This window comes from Ixodes scapularis, unplaced genomic scaffold (genome assembly GCF_016920785.2).
Source record: "Ixodes scapularis isolate PalLabHiFi unplaced genomic scaffold, ASM1692078v2 PGA_scaffold8__174_contigs__length_109621045, whole genome shotgun sequence".
Taxonomy (NCBI): Eukaryota; Metazoa; Arthropoda; class Arachnida; order Ixodida; family Ixodidae; genus Ixodes; species Ixodes scapularis.
In genome coordinates this window covers 4,011,896-4,033,944 of record NW_024609883.1, presented here as the reverse complement: position 1 = coordinate 4,033,944, position 22,049 = coordinate 4,011,896, and the positions used below count along the sequence as shown (strand labels likewise).

Genomic DNA, 22,049 nt, shown 5'->3' with positions numbered 1-22,049 from the left:
ACGCGTTGTGCCTTTTTCCTGCGACACTGCACTTTCGTAAAATTTTCCACGTGTTCACAACGGCAAGTCTCAACAATACACAGAGTCTTCAAAAAACTTCTTCGGCGAATGACGACGAACGAGTAGAAAACGTGTCCACAGCACGCTGGAAAACCGCAGCAAAGGCTAGCAAAAACGGCAAATCGTATCCCAAGCGAGTGAAGTCCGGTGGCTTCACTTGCGAGAGCGGCAAGCGCGATCCAGCAATTGTCATTGAGATCAGTGGTGCAAATTAATTAAGCCTAGAAAAATGCAACCCAATCGAAAGCCATCCATCGGTTCGCTGGGTTCGCGCGCCGTTTTTGCTCCGAGGCCACCGAGGCGGCGAGGCTATCTCCGTACTGTTAAGTGGAGTTTTGCTAAGTACACTACACAGCATGGAAATGCAAGGTAATCATTCATATTCAATCATTTCTGTTCAATGCAATGCTATTTTTAATCATAGTTTAATACGTCCTAGAACTTATCGCCGTATTCTTAAGCGCTACTCGACTTGAGGGGACCTCCGCTCGAAACTCCACTCGACTTGAGAAATACTCCAAAATTTACTCGAGATCTGGAATCTGCGTTGGAGCTACCTTGAAGCGGCACTCGAGAGTTCAGTCATGGCGGACGACGCGTCGTTCGCGGATTTCGTTGACTTGGTCCTGCGCGTGGATGAGCTCCTTTATGACGGCCGAGACGACAACGAACCAGTCGACGTGCCTAGACGTGGTTGCAGGGACAGGCTCAACCCACTCGAACATTTCAACGACCGCGAATTCCTGAAGCGGTACCGCTTTGGCAAGTCGACCGTGGTAAGCCTCCTCGAGTCCCTGCCGCTGGCGGCGAGCGGTCTGCCGCTCTCTCCGATGCTGCAGCTCCTCATTGCTCTGAGGTTTTATGGAGCCGGAACTTTCCAACTGCGGGGGACCTTGGGAACGTCTCGCAACCGACGGTTTGCCGGGTCATCGAGCGAGTGTCGCGGGTCCTGGCTGCATCTCTCTTCCCCCGCCTGGTCCAATTCCCCGAGAGCGCAGCGGACTTCGATCAAAGGATGCTGGAGTTTTACCAGATCGGAAACTTCCCAGGCGTCAGTGGGTGCATTGACTGCACCCACGTCAAAATAAAGGGACCTGGCGGTCCCGATGGCGAGGTCTTCAGGAACCGGAAGGGGTTCTTCTCCATCAACGTGCAGGTAAGTTCACCAACAACGAAGGAATGAAGAAAAAAATAACGACACATTGAGGTGCGGTGTTGCATGTGAGAACTCTGAGGTATTTTGACCGATATGGACCAGAACTTGTGAACAAATCTGTATTCTTCAAGAGTAAAGCTATACGCGCTCCAAAGTGCACTTCGGACGGAAATGGCTCTACGTATTAAAACTTGTGTTTGGGCGAGTTAGTTCATACTGATTTAAAAGGTTAAAAAGCACAACAAAACAAAGACAATAACGACACAAAGACGACAGGACGAGTTAGCGCCCGTCCTGTCGTCTTTGTGTCCTTATTGTCCGTGTTTTGTTGCGCTTTTTAACCTTTTAAATCGTCTATACGCACTCCGCGCAGAGCTCATGCCGCTCGGGCCACCCTTTTCGAACGGCGCGTGTATCACTGGGGAGCTCGTTAACACAGCCCCCCGCCTGCGTTCACGCCGCTTTGCGGCGACAGTATGTGGCTGCTAACTACAAAACTTAACCAGTACACGCCGCTTCGCGGCGTCCAGCCGGCAACTCGAGCCCCGCTGTCCCCGATCACACCTTCGGAAAGGGAGTCCCATACCATTTAGTTCTGCGAAGTTTCGTCGACAACTATCGTGTTTTTTTTAGTGTTCATCGCAAGAAAGAAATGTCGTAAATATCGCCAAATGCCTCGACAAAACAAAATGTGCAAGAAAAAAAAAAAAAAAAAAAAGTAGGCCCACGGTGGATCGAATCTGCGTCCCCTTGTGTATAAAGTGGACACCTTAACCCCTATGCTATGCCATATCACTCAGAAAACACATTGTGGCCATTTGTTTTATACGAGTTTAGCGGAGTGCGTATAGCCATTTCCGTCCGAAGTGCACTCCGGAGTGCGTATAGCTTTACTCATTCTTCAAAACATTGTTGTTGTTTTTTTTTTTGGGGGGGGGGGGGGGGGGGGGTTATAGCGAGTTCGTTTTACGGCACTCGTGTCCATGCATGCCCACTCGCGGCGAAAAGCGAGTTCGTTTCGGTTGGCACTCCACGAGTGGTTGCACTCTCCAAGTTCGTTTCGGCGCTGGCACCCCACGCATGCATGCACTCGCTGCACCGAAAAAATCGAGAGTGTGCCAAAATGCAATCCCGTCATGCCTCGCTCCGGCGAGGATTGGGAGTAGGGAGCAGACGACGAGGGTTCGTCGTCTGCTCGATGTGTCGCAGAACCAAAAAGAAAAAAGAGTAGATTTTCTGATAGAAATCACGTCCCGTGGGCAATGGAATCAAACGCGAGCTTGAATTGTGAGCGTCTGCTATTCCATGAAGGAAGCAATTGACAAACCCTGCTTTATTTGGAGGTTTTAAGTCGCTCTGTTGCCGTACAAACGCTGATATATACCAGTGTGTAAAGAAATGCTCAGAACAAACGCATCAGCAGCCCCCGAGATGTTCATTACCATCCGTGTGCGGGTGAAAAATCGAACATTTCTCGACAAAACTCCCCCAGCAGAAACCTTTGACTGCCCAATAAGCGTTAGAGAAAGCTAAACAGAGTGACTTTACCCGAGGCTTGGGCAACATCATCATGTTTAACATTTACCTACGTCAGCTAACTTGCCCCATTATATTTTGTTCGAGAAAGCTCTCGTTCTGGACGCCCTCACCAAGGCTAATATCTGATCCACCTGTAATGACGATCGAAATCGAAAGCCCCACGAAAAGTTTTGCTGGATATTCCAACAGTCTAGTTTTAAGCCGTAGCCTTTCAGTATTTTACGCATAATACCATGCTCAAACGGATCAAGCTTCTGCTCGGACAGCATCATCAGTTTTCTTCAATGTAAATGGTTACAGAATCGAAAGATCGCAACCAGCTGCTTTGTAGACAGCTGGTTGCGGAAATTTACGCCGTCTGTAACTATCTCTACGAGAGCTGAGTGGTTTGAAGTCATCGCAAATATAAACTACAGGTTGCAGCGACCAACGTTTGTAGATAAACGTTGGTAGCGACTGCACTCTCCCACCCATCACTCCGAACAGAAAGGCACTAGTTTCGGTTTGAGGTCGGTACCTTCCCTACAACATAGATGGCGGCAGCATCAGTCTTCTGCACTCGGTGCGTTTGGCGAGTTCGTTTGAGTCCAGTTCTCCGTGCAACACTCTGCGAGTGCGATGCATTCTGGGAGAGAACTCGAACGGTGCCAGGGCGTGTGAAACAAACTCGCGATTAGTTTTGCACAATACTTCACCCTCAAATTTCCTTCTATGGTACTTTGCGAAAAAGCTTGGAATGAAGCTACCTTTAAGCTTATTTAGATCATGAAATTGCCATATTTCTCTAGCATGTTTTCTTTCAAAACCTTGCGCAGGCACTTCATATGCTAACCAAAGTAGAAATTTCATCTTGAGCACTTTTGTTTCCACGTGATGGCAACCCGCTCATCAGTGCTGTTTCTTTCTGTCCACAGGCGATCACAGGACCCCAGCTGCAATTTTTTTATTTTGTCGCTAGCTGGCCAGGCTCCGTGCCCGACAGTCGGATCTTCGACAACAGCCGTGCACGGGTCCTTTACGAGCACCGGCGTATTCCTGGCCTGCTCCTCGGGGATGCGGCCTATGCCTGCATGTCGTTTCTTCTGACCCCTCTCACCAGCCCAGGGGCAGCCAACAGCCCAGAGGGCAGGTATGTACTTGTCTGTTGGAAGAAATAATTGCAAAGCCCTAGTTGCAGTGTGCCGTTTGGCTACTACTATTTCTGCAATTCTCTTTCATAGCCAGATTTGTTTTACCATTGGGCTTTTGCATTGCAAATCAAATGGTGCTGTCCACTTACTGTGGACATATTCTTTTCAAGGGTGGTTAGGTTGTGGGTATATAAGGCATTGAGGAAATAAATGCAGTAGCTGAGTTTGAGACATTTTTTTTTCCTGTCTTTCTTTTTCGACGTAGTTTCCCTGATTTTGCCACAGTCTCGGGTTTTCTACATCATGATCAACATCCACCAGCTCGCCTGCGCACTCACAGTTTTTTTCATATAACATACCACGGTTTTGTCTCCTTTTCTCGAGAATGTTCGTTGCTAATCAAGGTTGGTCGGTGTCAGTTGCTCCTGTGTCGCTAGTTGCAGTACGGCCAAAGAGTTTGGTAATGTAGACTATAATGCAGAAAACACCCACCAAAATCACATTGTATGTTCAGCAGTAGACACTAACTAGTAATAGAAAATGCCAAAGATGTAGCTAGCACAGACGGGCCGTACTGTACAGGGTACCTGAACCACACCGATGAGTAGCGACGATTAAAAGCGAATGTGTAAAGCTCTCAATATTGAAGGACGTTATCTGGTTGCAGAGGAAAACTGTATATCCACAACCAACACCACCAATGCTCTTTCACGTAGGTACCAAGCAGCGCATCTCAAAACAAGAAACTCGGTGGAGCGGGCATTCGATGCGTTCAAGAGGCGCTTTCCGTGCCTAGATATGAGGCTGCAGTATAAGGGGGAAAGGTCAGCCACCGTAATCACTGCATGTGCTGCTCTGCATAACCTGGCTTGCCTACGGAAAGAGCCATGCCCACCCGCTCCACCTCCTCCACCAGTCCCTCGTCGACGCCAGAAGCCCCACATCTTGCCTTCCCCTCCCGAGCCAGCCGACACCGTCAACGGCTCGCGGACACGCACACGCATCATAGCGCGGTGTTTCCAGTGAGGGCATTTCTTTAGAAAATGACGATAGATCACAATCATCACATTTGCTATTTGATATTCAGTGTATTTTCTTAGTTCGATTTCATATTAGTTTTACTACCTGACTCGGGCAGCAGATGTTTACTTTTTGCGCAGGTTGTTTATTTCGGTAATAAATGAATGCTCCCATGTTTGAAATCGTATCTTGCTGTTGCAGTGAATATTATCACGTATGATGCATGCAATAGATCCTGGGTTATTAGAGAGGACGCTGTAATAGCTTAGCAGTTTCTCGGGGAAGCCCTCGACTATTTTGCGCTTCACACCTTCACTCTACTCGAAAACCGGTATGCAAAGCTCCCGCTGGCTGCTCACTCGTCGGGCGAGACAGGTTAGAAAAATGGCTTCCGGTTATTTGGGCTGCACGGCGTCGCCTGTTGCCGAACCAGCCAGGCCTTGTACCTTCAGGGCACCATGCCCGGTAGTTTTTGACGGGCTGCTGAGCCAATGTTTCAGAAAGCAGCTCTGCCTGGCGAAACATTCCAGAAATAGGGTAGTTGTGCTCCTGCTGGTGACCAAACATCTGAAACGGTTAAAGGAAAAATTTTAGCGCCAAGAATGTCGGAGGCCATGCCCCAAGTAGCAGTGTGGGGTGTCTAGCTACCAGGAAAGCTGGGAATTGCCAGGGGAATTTTAATTACCGGGAAAAATTGGGCAATTGTCAGGGATATTGTCAAAAACTAGCCCAGTCAGGGAGCCGGAAATGCCATCGAGTGCCCTGAGCAAAGACTTGAGGACTTGGGGGCAGAAAAATGGGCAATAAATTCTGCTTAGAGCGGAGCACGGGCTCTGCTCATCCGATGTAGAGTGTGCTACTTTATGCAAAGAGAAGGGCCGACACATCCAGTTCAAGTTTTGGACTGGATTGAGAGCACGACACTAGGCTAGATCTAGTTAGAGCTACTAGATTTAGTAGCAAATGGGAAAGCCGCACGCCCCAATCCAAGCTTGTGAGGGTAAAAGCGTTAAAAACAACGGACGAATAAAAGAAACGAACAACACAGAGCGCTCTGTGTTCTTTTCTTTTACTCGTCCGTTGTTTTTAGCGCTTTTGCCCTCACAAACATGGATCACCAACTAGCCCAAGTGCATACCCTTCTACCCAATCCAAGCCTTAAGTCGAATTTGTGTATCTGGCGGCCGTGTGGCCATGTTGCCATTCAGTTATTGACATGTGCGGTTGAGAGTCGTGTTTCATCGTATTTCCAGAAGTGGCCTCTTCACTGACAATGTCGGCGGCAAGAAAGTGCTTGTTTAGTCTGAACTGGATGAACCCGGATATTTCGGAATATGCAAGTTGGATTAAGCCCATGCAAAATTATCCTCACAGTGCTTATTGCTCAATGCCTTGTGTTGTAATGGTCTTATATACTTAACTGCCTCTATAGTGGTCAAGGATTTCACCTGAAATTGTAAGGGAAAACCTGAAAAAGTTGGGGAATTTCAAAATAATAATTTGCTAGACACCCTCACCTTGGAGAGTGAATGAGGTCCATCTGAACTCCATGACAGTTGTGGCGGACGTGATTGCTAATGACATTTAATACATGAAAATTTCATTAAACAACATGCAGCAATGATAGGAGTAAAATATGAATGACATGAATTGTAACGAAAGAAATGTGGCAAAATGTGAAACATCACAATATTGAGCACATTTTGTCCCTTTATTAAACAAAGTTGACTCAAACAATTGCAATTAGGCAAAAAGATAACAATTGGCACTTGTCTACACAAACTAGTTATTTAAGAATGTCAATACATAAAGAGATCAATTTGTACTATTCAGACATACAAAAATGAACACTCGCGATTGGCTTACAATCTAAATTATCAAAACGCTTCACAGAACGCTTTTCTCTTATTTTGCCCTCTTGGGTGAATAGTAAAATAAAAGAGGGACTCACTGAAACAACAAAATTGCCCTGCATGAAACAAACATTGATCTGAAAATAACCAAGGACTGTTTAACCATCAGAAAGTGTAAGCAGTCATACTACACTGGTTAAATTTCTCAAATGGATGGATGGATACTGGCTGTACCCTTTGTAACGGGCAGTAGCTTGGATCAAATTTACCCCCCTCAATATAAAAAAATAAAATTATTAAGATACCCACCTTGTTTTTCCCTCCACTTCCCTGCAACTATCGCCCGAGCTGGTATAGTAATTACCTAAAAAAACTTTGGGGGATTGGGCAAAAAAAAAAGGTTAACGGCCTTCTCGTGAGCCATGCTGCCATGCATTGCCAGAGCAAACTTATGCTACCCAGACACATTTTCTTTCTCTTTAATGCCAAGGATAATAAAACATTACGTACAGACACATTTCGTGGTAGTACATTCCAATTAGAAACAAAACACTCGTGCCTAAAAGCGGGTTCCACTTGTGGCTGGCAGCTGCTGCTCCTTTATCATCTTCTCGAGCTGTAGCAGCTCTAGTTCCAGCATATGTCGCTGATGTGCAAGTGGATGCCGAAGCATCTGCTGCACACGTTGCGCCTTTTTTCGTTGCTCCTCCTTCTGGAGGGCGACGACACGGGCCTCGCTCTCGGGAGCTCGCTCCAACGCCGGCCCTGCTTGTACGAGCCACACCTGGCGCCTCGGGACAAGGGCCAGTCGTGGCCCTTGCCGGTGTTGCAGCACTCGCAGCTCCAACGCTGCTTTCTTCTGGGAGTGACAAAGCACGCAAAGTGTGGTGGCTTCTGGGCACGAACAACACATTGGTGCCGCGAGCACTGGAGAAAGAGCGAGTGCATAGAAGAGGTACAAGCTGTCATATTTGGGCCTTTCGCAGAAATGTTCTAAGCTAGGTGTTGGCAAACTACAAAGCACGTGCGATGCTCTGCACTACTCCTAGAGTTGGTTTACAGTTGCATTATTATATACTTTTTGGTCCTCTGGATCACTTCTCATTTTAGTGATTTGACGAGAGGAGACTCGGACCCAATTCGCGTCTCCAGCTCGACGCTCGCCCTCCCGCGGCGGAAACGGGAAGCACTCTAGTGAGGGTCCCCCGATTCTCCTGCTCAGCGGGCGTGGCGGAACTGCTCACAATCATGGCTCGCAAAATGTTGTTTCCGAATGCAAACAACACTCCTCACAGTCCCAACCATACATGGGTAAATTACTTTCAAAATGTAATTTAATTACAATTACAATTACTTGGCTTCCAAAGTAGTTTAACTACAATTACAATTACTACTACGCGAAAGTAGTTCATTGCAATTACAAATTACTTTTTAAAAGTAATGCAATTACTTTACAATTACTTATTTCTGGGAGTTACCCACTTTGGGCCATATAACTGTAAACGAGTTATATGGCCGCTGTATAAATGCCACGCATTGTACTTTCCTTTTATGAAATTTGTTAAATAGATTATAGAACTTAATAGTTTGGAGTCATGAACTCCTGCATTCTTATATTCTCAAAAACTAAAAATAAATGGCGACAAAATTCACAGGTGCGATGTGAATCTCCTTAGAGCTCATGCAAACGGTATCCAAGTCAAACCAACAAAAAATAAACTTAAAATAATACAAGGAAACAAATATGCGGCAGTACGGTATCATAAAACTCACTTAAAAATACCTAATAAGAGAAACTTGTAAACGACGTCAAACATTTAAAGAATACGACAACCTACGAAAACATTTCAGCCACGATGATTCGCTGCCTCTCCCTGTCTGTGGACTTGTAACATGCCGGATGTGGGTAACCGTAGCACGCGAACTGTGGTCGCTTTCACAAAATTAGTTTCACAATAGCAGCAACTCTTTCGCCACGCGTCGATCACCAACACAAAATCGGTCTACCTGTTTGTAAAACCACTACTTTTTATAATTCATTCATCCCCAAAACAACAATCACGTGGAACCACCTTCCATCGTCAGTTGTGTCTGTAACAGATGCCACTATGTTTAAGCGTTGTTTAACCACTTTTCTAAGTTAAAATTTCTTATGTTCGTGTTTCTATTCTTCGGTTGTCATTTTGTTTTTTAGTGATTTTACTTTGTAACCCACTCCCCTCTGTAATGCCCTCGGGCCCTGAGGGTACAATAAATAAATAAATAAATAAACTCTATTGCCAGGGATTCTGGATTAATTCACTGCACGCTAACACCCAAAAAGCCCCTGATATAGATAATAAATTTAGGATTCTCATACAGCTAATCATTAGGATAGCAATGATTGTATCGATGTTATGCGTCTCGTAAAGAAGACCGATATGAATTTAGCATGGCAAGAACAACCTCGAAAACTTCATAATGCACTGTAAACGACTTTATTTGTGTGAATTTCGCGATTCGCCTCCAATTCGCGAAAAATAAGTCCCGCGAGCAATTCCGGAAAATGCAAACCCATTTGAATCTATAGTGCTACCCCACCGCGTCGCGAAAATTAGAATCCGCGAATTATTCCAGAACTGCGGCCTCTTGGACGCCTCAATTTCATGATTTACTTGAGCGTGTTTCAGCTGGAAGATATAGACGAGCCATTATTATTATTTTTTTTATAACTAAGTATTATTGAAAGTGACAAAAAAGTTGCTAACCTGCAAATGTTTCCGCAAATTGGAGGTCGCCTTTCGGTTTGTTGAATTTGTTTTCAGAGACGGTGCGGAGAGTTTTGCACCTCACGATTATATTTTTTACATTGCTGCTAATCTGTTTAAGGAATTTTTCGTAACAAGGCCCCGGCAGCCTTTCCTTTTCCATTGTAGATAAGACTGTTGCAGGTTCTCAATGCAAAGCAGCACTGCGCGCCTCGGAACGGCTCCACAGGCCAGGACGAGAGGACAACGCGTGGAGGGTCATGATAGAGGTGTAAAAACAAAGTGCAAATCAAACCCTCTATAAAAAAAAAAAAAAAAAGTTTTCAACGAACAACAACTGTAAAAACAAGCTCCCTACAGTCTAAAGCCGCAGTTTGTAAGTTTTGGAATCTCGTCCAATCAGGCTGACGAACGGTTGAAAGGGTTAGGTGGAGCGAACACTAAATAATGAAGATTTATACAAAAAGGCAGACGAGGATTGAGAGAAGGAAGAGCATTGTAGCAACAACAGTTGGAAGTAAGGCAGGGTGCGTCGTGTTAATGAGACCTGCTGCTTCTTTGCTTCTTCGCCTCGATGTTAGAGTAGCACGACTTACTGTTAGTGGTACCAGCATACGAGATAGAAGAGAAGGACGTAAAAAACTCATAAAGAGAATAATTTCATGAACAAAAAAGTCCCCAAACTTGACTGAAATATGTAAGTGAATATGCTAGCGGCAAAGACGCGTAAGGAGAGCCTCGAACCTCCCCGCCTCGACCGGATGATGTGATCGGAGCCAACCAGCTCGACTGCGACCCCCGATGCCCCCGTGTGGGAATGAGAAATAAGAAAGACCCCTAGAAACAGGAGCAACAGGAAGCGAACGAGACGAAGTGTCAGATTCAACTACGACAGGAACAAAAACGGATGCGAATGTAGCCCTCATTTATCAAATTATTTCTCAAATTCTTCATTAAATCGTTTTACAGTCTACAAAATCCTTCATTCCGTTCTATCCCAGCGTCTCTTTCCCATCCCTCATTTCCCTTTTTTTTTTTTTTTGAGCAGGTTGGGAGACACTCTCTCCCTTGTCGCTTTGGCAGTGCTGTCGTCTCCGTGGCCAGGGGGGAAAAGCGCCGCCGCCGCAAAATCTTGCGAAAGTAATTGTAATTGTGCCTGAAATTTAGCAATTACTGACACTAGAAAGTAATTAAATTACAATTACAATTCCTTTTAGCCAAAAGTAATTATTGCAATTACAAATTACCAGGAAAAGTAATTAAATTACAGTAATTTAATTACTGTAATTGAATTACTACCCAAGTATGGTCCCAACGTATAGTGCTGCAGCCGGTATGGGATTGTACCTTACTGGAGAGTTTTAGTATTGCGCATAGAAGCAAACGCAAGTGGTGTGCATTTGCATTAGAGTTGCGTGCCCCACGTTGTGCGTGCGCCTCATCGCCATGCGCCATCCAAGACCGCAATTTCGGGCTCCGCGCATGCGCAGTGTGGAACGCGCAAAGCTAATGCAAACACACAGGGCTTGAGTTTGCTCGTATACGCAATATTAAAACTTACTACTGTTTGACCGGCTTCCAACGCCAACGAAACGTGCTGCAGTGAGCAGACGTGCAAGCAGGTAGGCGTTCCTTCGAACTGGAAAGGCTGAGATTGGCAAAAAGATGGCGAGCAAATACAGAAGTAAATAAATGTAATGAAAAAACTAGTAATTAAAAAAAATCTTTTTTTTTTACTTTTGGGCATTTGGTTTGGAAGTATATTGGCGGCGACTTTGGAAGTTTCGCCGATTGTCAACAGTCACGACTTTGATAGCACAATATACTTTACCCACAGTTAATGTAATTTTGCATAGATTTCTCACATTACCTAGAATGTTTTAATTGATTTTAGACTATTTTTATTTTATTGGTAATTAAAATGCAGCAATTAGAACCAGTGATGATAATAGACCCTTTCCGAAATTCAGTCTGGCCACTTTGATCACTATCATCATCATCTGAAAAATGGCATATGCGCCATACCAATGGCGGCTTTCTATTTACTGATGAAGGAACATGTTGAAGATACTCCTAAGCTGAGGATTCGAGGCCTATACACTCTAGACGTTAGCACGTTGAGAAACCGGAATTGAATGCAAGCGCTGCGTAAGTGTTCATTTCTCTAATTCGAGCCCAGTGAACCTGTTAGTGGCACAAAATCGACTTCGAAACCCCTTGACTTATAGAACTTTATCAAGGCGTCTGTCTGGGTTGGCGCTTCGTTCCGACTGGTTGCATCATTGTAAGAATCGACACTGGAAGAGATTATCCAGAAAAACCTATATAGCGAAAAGTTTATTCTAGTCTGCCGTTGACATGCAAAAGTGACGATGCCCGATAAAATACTGCAGGCTACGGGTTAATTGCCGTCATTCGTATGGCAAAAGTTAAACCGCCATTTCAGCCACCAGATGGCACTGAATTTTGGAAAGGGAGTCTTCATTGTCATATTTCTTCGCACGTTTAAAATTAGACCATAAGCAACAAATTATATTAGAGCTTGAAGAATTACTTATTTAAATATGTGAATTTTAATCTTATTAATATTAATACAAACCGCGGCAATGTATGCCCCCAATTAACGCCAAGATCAAGAGAATACGCTATTTAACCATAATAGCCTTTCCAGAAAGGTATAATTCTGTTTTCTTTTTAGCATATGAAAAACTCTGACATACTTATCAAGATTGACAAACAGTCAAACACTGGATGTAATATGAAGTCCTACGCGTCACGCGGTGCTATAAAAACACACTCACACTTCAGCTGTCTGACTCGGATTCCATCTTTGAATTTCTTCTAGTGAGAACAGCGCTTATTAGTTTATTCGTTTGGTGGACATATTGTAAAAATTATAATTATTCTAGTTCTCGTGCTGGGATAATTGTCATTATTTTAAATGACAATTATCTGAGCGAGAAAAAAGCATCGAGAACGCACAGATATCAGCACTGATTTTTTCAACAACTACAAATATCAGCCTGAATAAAACAGTATGTCACAAAATAAAGTTTCCGCAAACAACTTTTCCAAGTAAATAATTACGATGCGAGACACATGTTGAGCCATGAAAGAATCCGAAATTACGACCTATATCAAGAAATTAAATCCAAAATAGGGGTAACTTTCGGTTTCGCTCCAGAATTAAAACGTGCATCCTTCCGTAAATAATACGCTAAACACCGTTCTTGTTTTCAGGTTAAAGGGGCCCTGCAATCATATTTAAGCGTCCACCTTTTTTGTGGTTTCCACGTCTCTTGGGGTTCGGGCAAGCCAGCGGGCACGGAGAGAGTAACTAAATATCAGTGCGTCATATATTAACCGGACGACGCGGAAACCTCCTCCATCGACGAGGGCGACCCGCGGTACCGAAAGCGCGCAAAATCTGACGTCTTTGGTCCTGGGCTTACTGCTGGTCAGAGCCGCTAAAAGCTTCTTTTTAGTCGAAATACAAAATATAAGTGGCGCAAACCGTTTCAATTATTTATAAAATTAGTGTTTGTTCAGTATTTTAGATAAAAAAAGAAACGAATGCAGTTCGTAAAGTACAGGAACAAGAAATGACCCGTCGACATATCCGCCACCAAGCAGTGGAAAAGGCGGCGCATAATAGAAAGGAGTAGTGGGATCAGGCGCCGACACGGAAAGGTCACGGATGTACGCGGCGGCGCTGCGGTCGTTTGGGCAGGAGGATCCGACCGGCTCCGAGCGTTCCGAAGGCCTTCGGCGAGAAGCTTTGTTTTGCGGTTTGGTCGTTTCGCGGTATGGCAGCGCAAAGCAGCTCCCATTCTGAACTGATCTTTACCCCGTGTTTGCTGTCGTTTGTGGCCAATGAAGTGTCATGCCGAATTAGTATTTAATCACGCAGCAAATGCAATGAGAGCCGCTCTGGCTGCCCGCTGCATACAGCCTATCCAGAACACGCTTCAATGGCGCCCTCTCGCGCCGTCGACCCAGAGTGCAGCAGCCGTGAGCGCTCGATAAGCTCACCACCCCTCTCCTAGTCCACGGCCACTCTCAAGCAAACAAAGACGTCATGACTCATGAGGGAGGTTATTTTTTGCTTGTTTTTGTAATTTGAATTTGCCTATAACTTTTGAAATAAAGGGAATTTCGAAAAAAGAAAAGTTTCACTAAGTTACTACGTTCAGTGCGCTCAGGTTCGGTGCAAATTAAAAATTAGTAAAAAAGGCATTGCAGAGCCCCTTTAAAGAGGTGACCTGCGCTCATAAAACATTAGCTTCCTCGTATTACCAGAAATAATTTATGTCGCTCAGTGAAGCCAGCACACTAGACAGGCTCAACAGCGGCACGCATATCTGACCCTCGCTAAACCCGCCGTCTTGGAAAATGAGTGGCGCCACCTATAGTTAGTTGGAGTCGCGAATAGCATGTTTTATCCGGTTGGTTAATGACGAACCTTGCCATATCAAACGACGTGACTGATAAAATAAAATTGCTATTTGATAAATAATGTGAAACCTCAAAGAAAGAGTAGCAACCAGCGTCCGCTGAGACGGCCGTTATGGCAATACACTTTGTCGTGAGACGGGCACGTAGCCAGGATTTGGTTTCAAGGAAGGTCCCAGCAAAATGGAATATTGTGCTGGGACCTCCTCTGGCTACATAGCCAGGGGGGGGGGGGGGGGGGGGGGAGGCACGTACAGGCACATAGCCAGGGCCCCCCCCCCCCCCCCCCCCCCCCCCCTGGCTACGTGCCTGTTGTGAGATTTGCACAAGTTTGTTGCTAACTCAAAGGGATCCTGCAGTCAAATCTTCGAGAAAACCAAGGAGGGTTTAATGAGCAGGAGGGGTCGTCCCTATGTCCAATGCACGGAGCAAGTGTAACGGAAGTAGGCGCAGCCACAAACTCTTCTCAATCAATGGGGAGCTTGTCAATGGGTGCCGCCATTGATTTTTGGGGCAAACAATCCTCCGTTACCATGGCATTTCCGTGGCAACCCGCTTTGTTTGCCCCAAAAATCAATGGCGGCGTCCGCTGAATCTGTGTCGAACAGGCCAGATTTGGAGCCCAACACTTGCCTGACCAGTAGGAAGTCGGCGTGTAATGGACGCTCTCGCCACCGCGCCTGGAGCGTCGTCAGTTGTCGTACGCACAAACCCTGCTTCCAGAGGGTGTTGGTTTCACTTTGCCGTGATGAGAATGCGAGTTCGCCTTGAAACATCTTTTGGTGCGCCGATCGAATTGAAAGCCAGCCGCAATAGCGAGCAGTCGAAGCAGACCGCAGGCACGGAGCAGACGTAGCCTAAGCCTAACGCAGTCGACCGAGCGGCAAGCAGACGCTGGGAGCTTGGTTAGGTTTAGTTTGGATGAGAGCACGTCGGTGCGCAAGGCAGTCTGGGATCGGGTTCTTTTTCCGGCATCGCTGGCCATGACATCATGCCGGGTTCTGCCCTATTTATACGTCCTGGGAGAACAATCTCTATGCCATTGGTTTTAAACCTGCCTTCGACAGAAAGTGTAAAACCTTTATGCTTCTCCTAACGAGTTACTGAATTTTAAACTAGCTGGAGCAGCTCTGCAAGAAACTATCATTTTCGTTGGCAACACTGACAATAGCGGAGGCTCTGAAGCCACGTAATGCGAAGGAAGTTCCTTCTATCTTTTCATTACCCGTACGAGCAGTGCGAGCGCCACGACATGGTTCGTCGTTGCTGTGTTAGGCCTGCTAGACGTTTTTCACGAATGGGTGGCGACTTATATTGCGCAGTTATCATTTTTCACACTTTCGCACGAGGTCTCCGGCGGCGAATGAAATCAGTTGTAGTAGTGTGTCGGGAGTACTGGATTTCCTCAAAGGGGTACACTCCCACCTGTACAGCGAGCATTTCAGGGGATGAAGCTACGACCTCAGATCGTGGCTTGCCGAAGAATATACCTTCAAAAACCTTTTTGAAAATTAAAATGTTCCTGACGGCGAGGTGCTGCACAATGCTTTCTGGATACTAGTTAACCACCAAGTTTCAGTTCCGACTGGCAGCTTCAGTTTATGGCATCCCGTCACAACCGAATGCACCGCTTGCATTTTCGATTCTGCTACTTTTCAAAAATTTAAGATGCCGTACATGTTGCCGACGAATGAAGGTGGGCTTGAGCACCTTTTTCCTGCTTCCAGGCACGATAAATTGTGTACGGAGGCAGGTATGATGGCTCTCGTCTCGGAGCACAAAGTTTGGAGGGGGGGGGGGGGGAAGGGGAAGGGAAGAGAAGGGGAAGAAAAAAAGCCACAATGGTGCATTTTGACAAAGTTCCGGCCCCCCAACGAACAACATTTGTGTCCAAAGAAACACAGAAAGGGGAGGACGTTCTCTAAAGGAAATAGCGGGCCCAGCTAAAAATACCCATTGGTTCCAATTGGCTTTTCCAATTGGTACCAATTGCCAAAACCAGTTAGGTTTTGGGACTCCCAATTGGAAGAATACCAATTGGTACCAATTGGAACGAAAACCATTTGGGTTTTGGGACTCCCAATTGGAAGAATACCAATTGGTACCAATTGGAATGAAAACCATTTGGGTTTTGGGACTCCCAATTGGAAGAATACCAATTGGTTCCAGTTGGAAGAATACCAATTGGAACGAAAACCATTTGGGTTTTGGGACTTCCAATTGGTAAGATACCAATTGGTATTTTTCCAATTGGAACCACTACCTGTTATGTTCCGAGACTTCTTTTTGGAAAGTATCCATCAATTCCCATCTGTATGTTTTCACATTTTATTATGCAAATATGCTCTTTGAAAACATTTGTTCTCCGGATGGTCTGCAGACACTGTAAATAGTCACAAACTGGATTTTAATCTATTAACATCTGAGCTGCATTCTTCTTGCTTGAAATTCTGAAATAAACAGAAGAACAAGGAGTACATAGCAGGAATGTCAATCAGTATGATGACATGGGTCAAGCATGAAAGCATAGAAATCAATGGAAGCTAGATAATAAGGCTTCAGTTAGTATGGCCTTCTGAATCATGATAGTGATCCAAGGCTTGTCGAAAATTTTAACAGGATAAACGGCTCACAAGTCTAACACGCCTGGCAGCAGAGAGTTGTGTGTTGTCCGTTCAATTCGTTAGCTTTCTGCCATCTTGAGTTTCTACATCAAAATTAGTCCCTTTTTACATACCTAGTGAGAGAAATTTACTATGTCGTTATCAGCTTAGAGGGGATCCAAAGCTTTGCAGTCCGTCAAAGTCGGGGATTTCACATGCAAACCAATGATGGGCATCTGGCAGTTCCAGCGGAAGTCTGAGGATTCATTTGGACCACCTTAGTATCTTCTGACATGCAACCAAAAGCTCGGTCACATGGAGCCTTCTTTGCAATAAGCATTAATCAAATTGCGGGAACCTCGGCCGGGATTCGGACCCGCCACCTGGGCATCCGTAGGCCGGCGCTTTGCCTTGGAGCCACAGAGGCAGCTTAAGGCTTTGCAGTGTGACCATTCTTTTCAACAATTTTGACTGTAAAGAACTAATCATTCTGTGAACACTGGATCTTGGAAAGGATACAATTGTCATTATTTGAATGTGTGAGGCTACACATGCCTTTGATTGCAATGTGAGCAGAGCTAGCTTTATTCTCACAGCTGTCCAAATTCAAAGGAATATTCGTGACGGCATGCTAGCTGCATTCTGCACAATGGAAGCATTCAATAATTTACAAATATTGCAAGCAACACGTGGCAATAAAAAGGGTGTTAAGAGCAACCTAAAGAAAAACAGCAAATATATGGAAGGCTCAATTACTAAATGAGGAAATAGTGAGACACTAGAAACTGTTTGCTACAAAGGAAAGCGTTTTACAATGCGATGTGTGCACCGCATGGCAAACTTTTTCCCTAGCGCGGACGTGCGGCAACAGTTCCAAACATAAAAGCAGGTAGAACAAGCAAAGTTGGCTATAAGAACACTTTAGCAAAGAAGGTTGACCGTGAAAATATTCAGAACTTGCTTCAGGAGTCAGGACAAAGAGAAAAATCGCGCTCACCACAGCTGCCACGGGACGGAGTTGGTGGTTAACCCCAGAGCCGTATATGTAGAGAGTTTGGCCATTCGTTGGGAAGTATAGGAGACAAATGAAGCGGCACCATTGGCCGAAAGCGGGCTGGGCGTGTTCCAGGGCGTCTTCAGAAATTCGAATGTGACCAACCAGAAGCCGGAAATAATACCCTGGCGGTGGTCGCGAGAAACAAACCTGATAACTGCATTGGAGTAACTCTCGATGGCTGAAAATATGGTACACGTGATGTTTCAATCACACTCATCTAAAATGATGGTGGAAGAGTGCGACTAGCGGAAAGACAGACATAATCCTTACGCCAAATGCCGAGCGCCGGGAATCTGCCGTCAGAGCGGTCACACTCTGTCCGCGCAAAACAGAGTTGAGCGGCGCATTCGTTTCTTACATCTTTCTGCATGATCATGATGAAACAGTGCACGTGCACCCTATTTTCAACCACAAAGAGTTACTACACTTCACTCTTACGCACTTATTAGACCTTCGATGATCGATCGGCTCAGAACTGTTTCTCGCTACCACCGCTAGGGGATTCTTTTCGGCTTCTGGTTGGTCGAGAGAGCATGCCAAGCCCTCTTTCCGAGTCTGCCGCACGCCCTGACTCTGCCCGCGCCTCCCATTGACCAAACTCTCTACATATACGGCTCTGGTTAACCCCACCTTGTTGCGGTTCCCCCAGGCTTTTCTTGGACACATTAATTAAAACCAGTGTTGCCAGATGGTCCCAATAAAAAACCGCCAAACGGCTGGGAGGTATAGCCCAAATATAGCCAAATCTATAAAATAAATATAGCCCAAAATAGCCAAGACTAAAAACAACGATTTTTGAGCCTTTTATTGACAATTTTTCATACGCGCAAAAAACAACACGTTAAATTCTCTTTTCCAACCCTCAGATGCGCCACTTTTTGTGTACATTAGGTCCCCTGATATATATATATATATAAACAAAAAGCTTAAGAAGGATGAAAAGTTTAGAAAACATACATGGATATTGTGAAGCCCGTTAGATACAATCATACAGTAAAAGAACAGAATGTAGAAGCAGAACAGTCGGAACTGGGAGTTTCAAACTAGCACCCCCTATATCTAAGGTATAGGGGGTGCTATACCTTAGACAATAACCCACCCGTCTATTTTTCTTTGTGTAGAATATGAGCGTCCCCCGTTCCGGTTCAAGCTATTTTTGATTTTGTTCCTTTTCTTAAAGTTGGCGATGCCTAAGAATTTTCGCAATGGGCACCAAAGCTGCGTTTGGAGAGTCCAGTCTACGTCCGGGTAGAAGACGCGCTACCGGACCTGTAAAAACAGTGCAATTTGTTTGTTTGATTTGCTTCACAGCGCTGTGGGGAGACCGCTTGAACTCTGCTAGCACTGCTTCTCTCCGCATTGTGAAAACCCCGAAGTTTGTAGAAGTTTGAAGCCATTCTCCTTCCTTTCTCTCCTCTCAACTCGCCAAAAGAGAAACAATGTTTTCTCCGAAACTGACTAGAAGTTCGAAAATTAACTAGTCGAACCTCAAAGTTCGACGTCGAACCTGAGGTTCGACAAGAGTTCGCCGCACCCTTAGAAATAGCCCAAAAATAGCCACATAGCCAAAGGCGAAATTTTGACGCCAACTAGAAAAAAATGTAGCCCAATTTGGCTATATATAGCCCAATCTGGCAACACTGATTAAAACAAGAAATGTCAAATGTTGGTAAACTTGATGAAAATATCACATTTTCACATCCTCCTACTCGCATCCCACACATGTGCTCCCAGAAAAACAAACACCTACTGGTGTCACTAGCGATGGGGCGTTCCAACTTTCAAACCGAAACTAAAAGTAAAACTAAAAACAAAAAGCACTGTTAAAACAAAAAGCCATCAGATTAATAATAAATAAATATATATATATATATATATACACGCAAAGAAAGGACAAAAAAAAAAAACGAATAATGAGGTGGCCAGTGACCTGATTTTTTTGTTGGCGTTCCCCACACCCTTGAAAAAAATTCCACATTTTATCAGTTTATTTTTGATTCAGAAGAGTAAGCTCCTAATCCTTCAGTGCAAAATTATTCTAGAGCTCCAATCTCCAAGAATCCAATTGGAATAACTGTCCCAATTGGTTGCTTATTACCAATTAAAAAAATGCATTCCAATTGAAATGGCCAATTGGTCATTTAATACCAATTGGAATATATATTTCCAATTGGAGTGAGCAATTGGAAAAATGCATTCCAATTGAAATGGCCAATTGGTCATTTAATACCAATTGGAATATATATTTCCAATTGGAGTGAGCAATTGGAAAAATGCATTCCGATTGGAATGGCCAATTGGTTGTTTAATACCAATTGGAAAATATATTGCCAATTGAAGGAACCAATTGGAAAAATGCATTCCAATTGGAATGGCCAAATGGTTGATTAATACCAACTGGAATATATATTTCCAATTGGAGTGTCCAATTGGGAGAATGTGTTCCAATTGGAATGGCTAATTGGTTGATTTATACCAACTGGTATATATATTTCCAAATGGTGTGACCAATTGGGAAAATGCATTCCAATTGGAGTGGCCAATTGGTTTTCTTCATACCAATTGGTTCCCACTGATACCAATTGGTACCAATTGAAATTCCAATTGGACTCAATGGGTATTTTTAACTGGGCTGCAACACAAAGAACAGCAATGACATCTGAACCTGTCCAGCACTGATGCCACATAACCGAAATTTGGTCATTTCAAGCCTGAAGTGCTTGGATTATTTTCTTGGCACGTCAAATCAACTAAAAACGAGCCATGACCTCACTGTGTGTGCCAGCCATTAATAAAATAAATCACCAAAAAAATTGCCCTTCCTGGTTCAGAAAATAAACTGCAGAAGGTTCCTCGTGTCAACACATCTCTTACCCAAATTTTAAACTGATTGCGAGAGAAATTTTTGCATACACCGAGATAAGCTGGAACGGAGATTGTGCCGGACAGTCAAAACGGCAGCCCCTAAGCCTTTCGGGCAAGCTTTGTGGCCACTGGAGATCCAGGTCTCAACAGGACGGTTACCAATGTTGCCAAAAATGCGAGCTGCCTTAACAATCATCTTTGCAAAGCTGTGGAAATTCATTGCCAGGAAGCTGATCTTTCAATCCGTGCAACTCGCGCATAGTAGCTGCTCAAAACTCAAAGTCATTTTCGAATAATATCCCGACAAAAGACAATGACGCACCTTGCGAATAGCATCGCAGAAAACTTGTTGCATCATGGTACAGCCTACTAGACCATATAATTGTGAATTAAATGGTCTGGTAGGCTGTACCGCTGCCACAAGAATGAGGGATGGGCTCATCGGCCAGCTTGTCCGTGGCCCACCTCCTGTAGCAGAAACAAAAAGACTTTGAAGCTGACAAGTGTGGAAAATGTGCAAGATGAACAATATAAGCCACGTCGCAAATCTTTAGAACACCTCTGCGACATAAAAAGGATATGAAAACTACCTGGGTACCTTTTTATGGGCAACCAAAGGTTGGTACATGGCACATTCATGCCGGCACTTGGACTCACTGCCACCAAGGCGTCTCCTGGCGAGATGACGATGCTTGCATAGAAAATCGGACATGTTAATCGTGAACACAATCGCAAAGTGGGCGACATTTCGTTTTAAGGTCACAACCGTGCATATGACGTGCTGTCACAAGATGAAAACCTGGACTAGTTAACACAGCCTTCAATTAAGAAAATATACGCGAGACAACTACTGTAGAAGCCGAGGTTAAAAAGAGCTAGGTGTGGTTCTATGTAGTGTACGCCTTGTACTACTGTTTTATTTGTGCGCTGCTTTTCCCGTTCATCTTTTCTTAACCATTTTTGCTCGGATGATCCGTCAGCCTGAATGGCAAAGTGCCGTTAATCTTGCCGCCCACAAAGACAGCAGGAGCGCACCTGTGGACACTGCGGGTAACGAGAGGTGCGGCTCAGTGGTGTTGCCAGGTCCCCATGGCGTGGGCAATAGGGGACAACGCTGGTCATGTATCACTACTGCGTGATGCACGTTGAAGATTCCAGGGTAGCGGTTGTACCGCAGTAACTAAATTTCTCATCTACAGCTGAAACACCAGACGCCCATTGAGGCTGACTAACTTCTGGGTGTATAAACATGCACAATGCTTTTTTTTATTGGTGGGCTTGGTTGATTTGGACAAGTTATGGGACATGCCATTTTTACAGCACCAGAAAGAGTCTAAATGTGCTGCATCAGGATCCCACACACACCAAAGGCTTTGGGACATGTCTCGCATTTGAAAGACCTCTCTCCTATGTGCAGTTGAATGTGCTGCATCAGATTCTCCCATTGACCAAATGCTCAAGACATTGTTTGCATTTGTATAGTGTCATCCGTGTTTCTTTAGCTTGTGGTGGGTAAGATGAAAGATCTGAATGAACGCTTTCGGACATTGTTCGCATTTGTAACGTC

The 22,049-nt window shown here is 44.7% G+C and overlaps 1 protein-coding gene across 1 annotated transcript; it reads left to right on the top strand.

Annotated features, from left to right (window-relative positions):
* Positions 1–190: 190 nt before the first annotated feature.
* Positions 191–5,071, top strand: LOC115316128 (putative nuclease HARBI1). Its single transcript, XM_029975433.4, has 4 exons — positions 191–429; positions 761–1,216; positions 3,670–3,884; positions 4,602–5,071. The coding sequence occupies exons 2-4, from the start codon at positions 1,076–1,078 to the stop codon at positions 4,909–4,911; spliced, it is 666 nt and encodes a 221-aa protein (XP_029831293.2). The 5' UTR covers positions 191–429; positions 761–1,075; the 3' UTR covers positions 4,912–5,071.
* Positions 5,072–22,049: the final 16,978 nt, after the last annotated feature.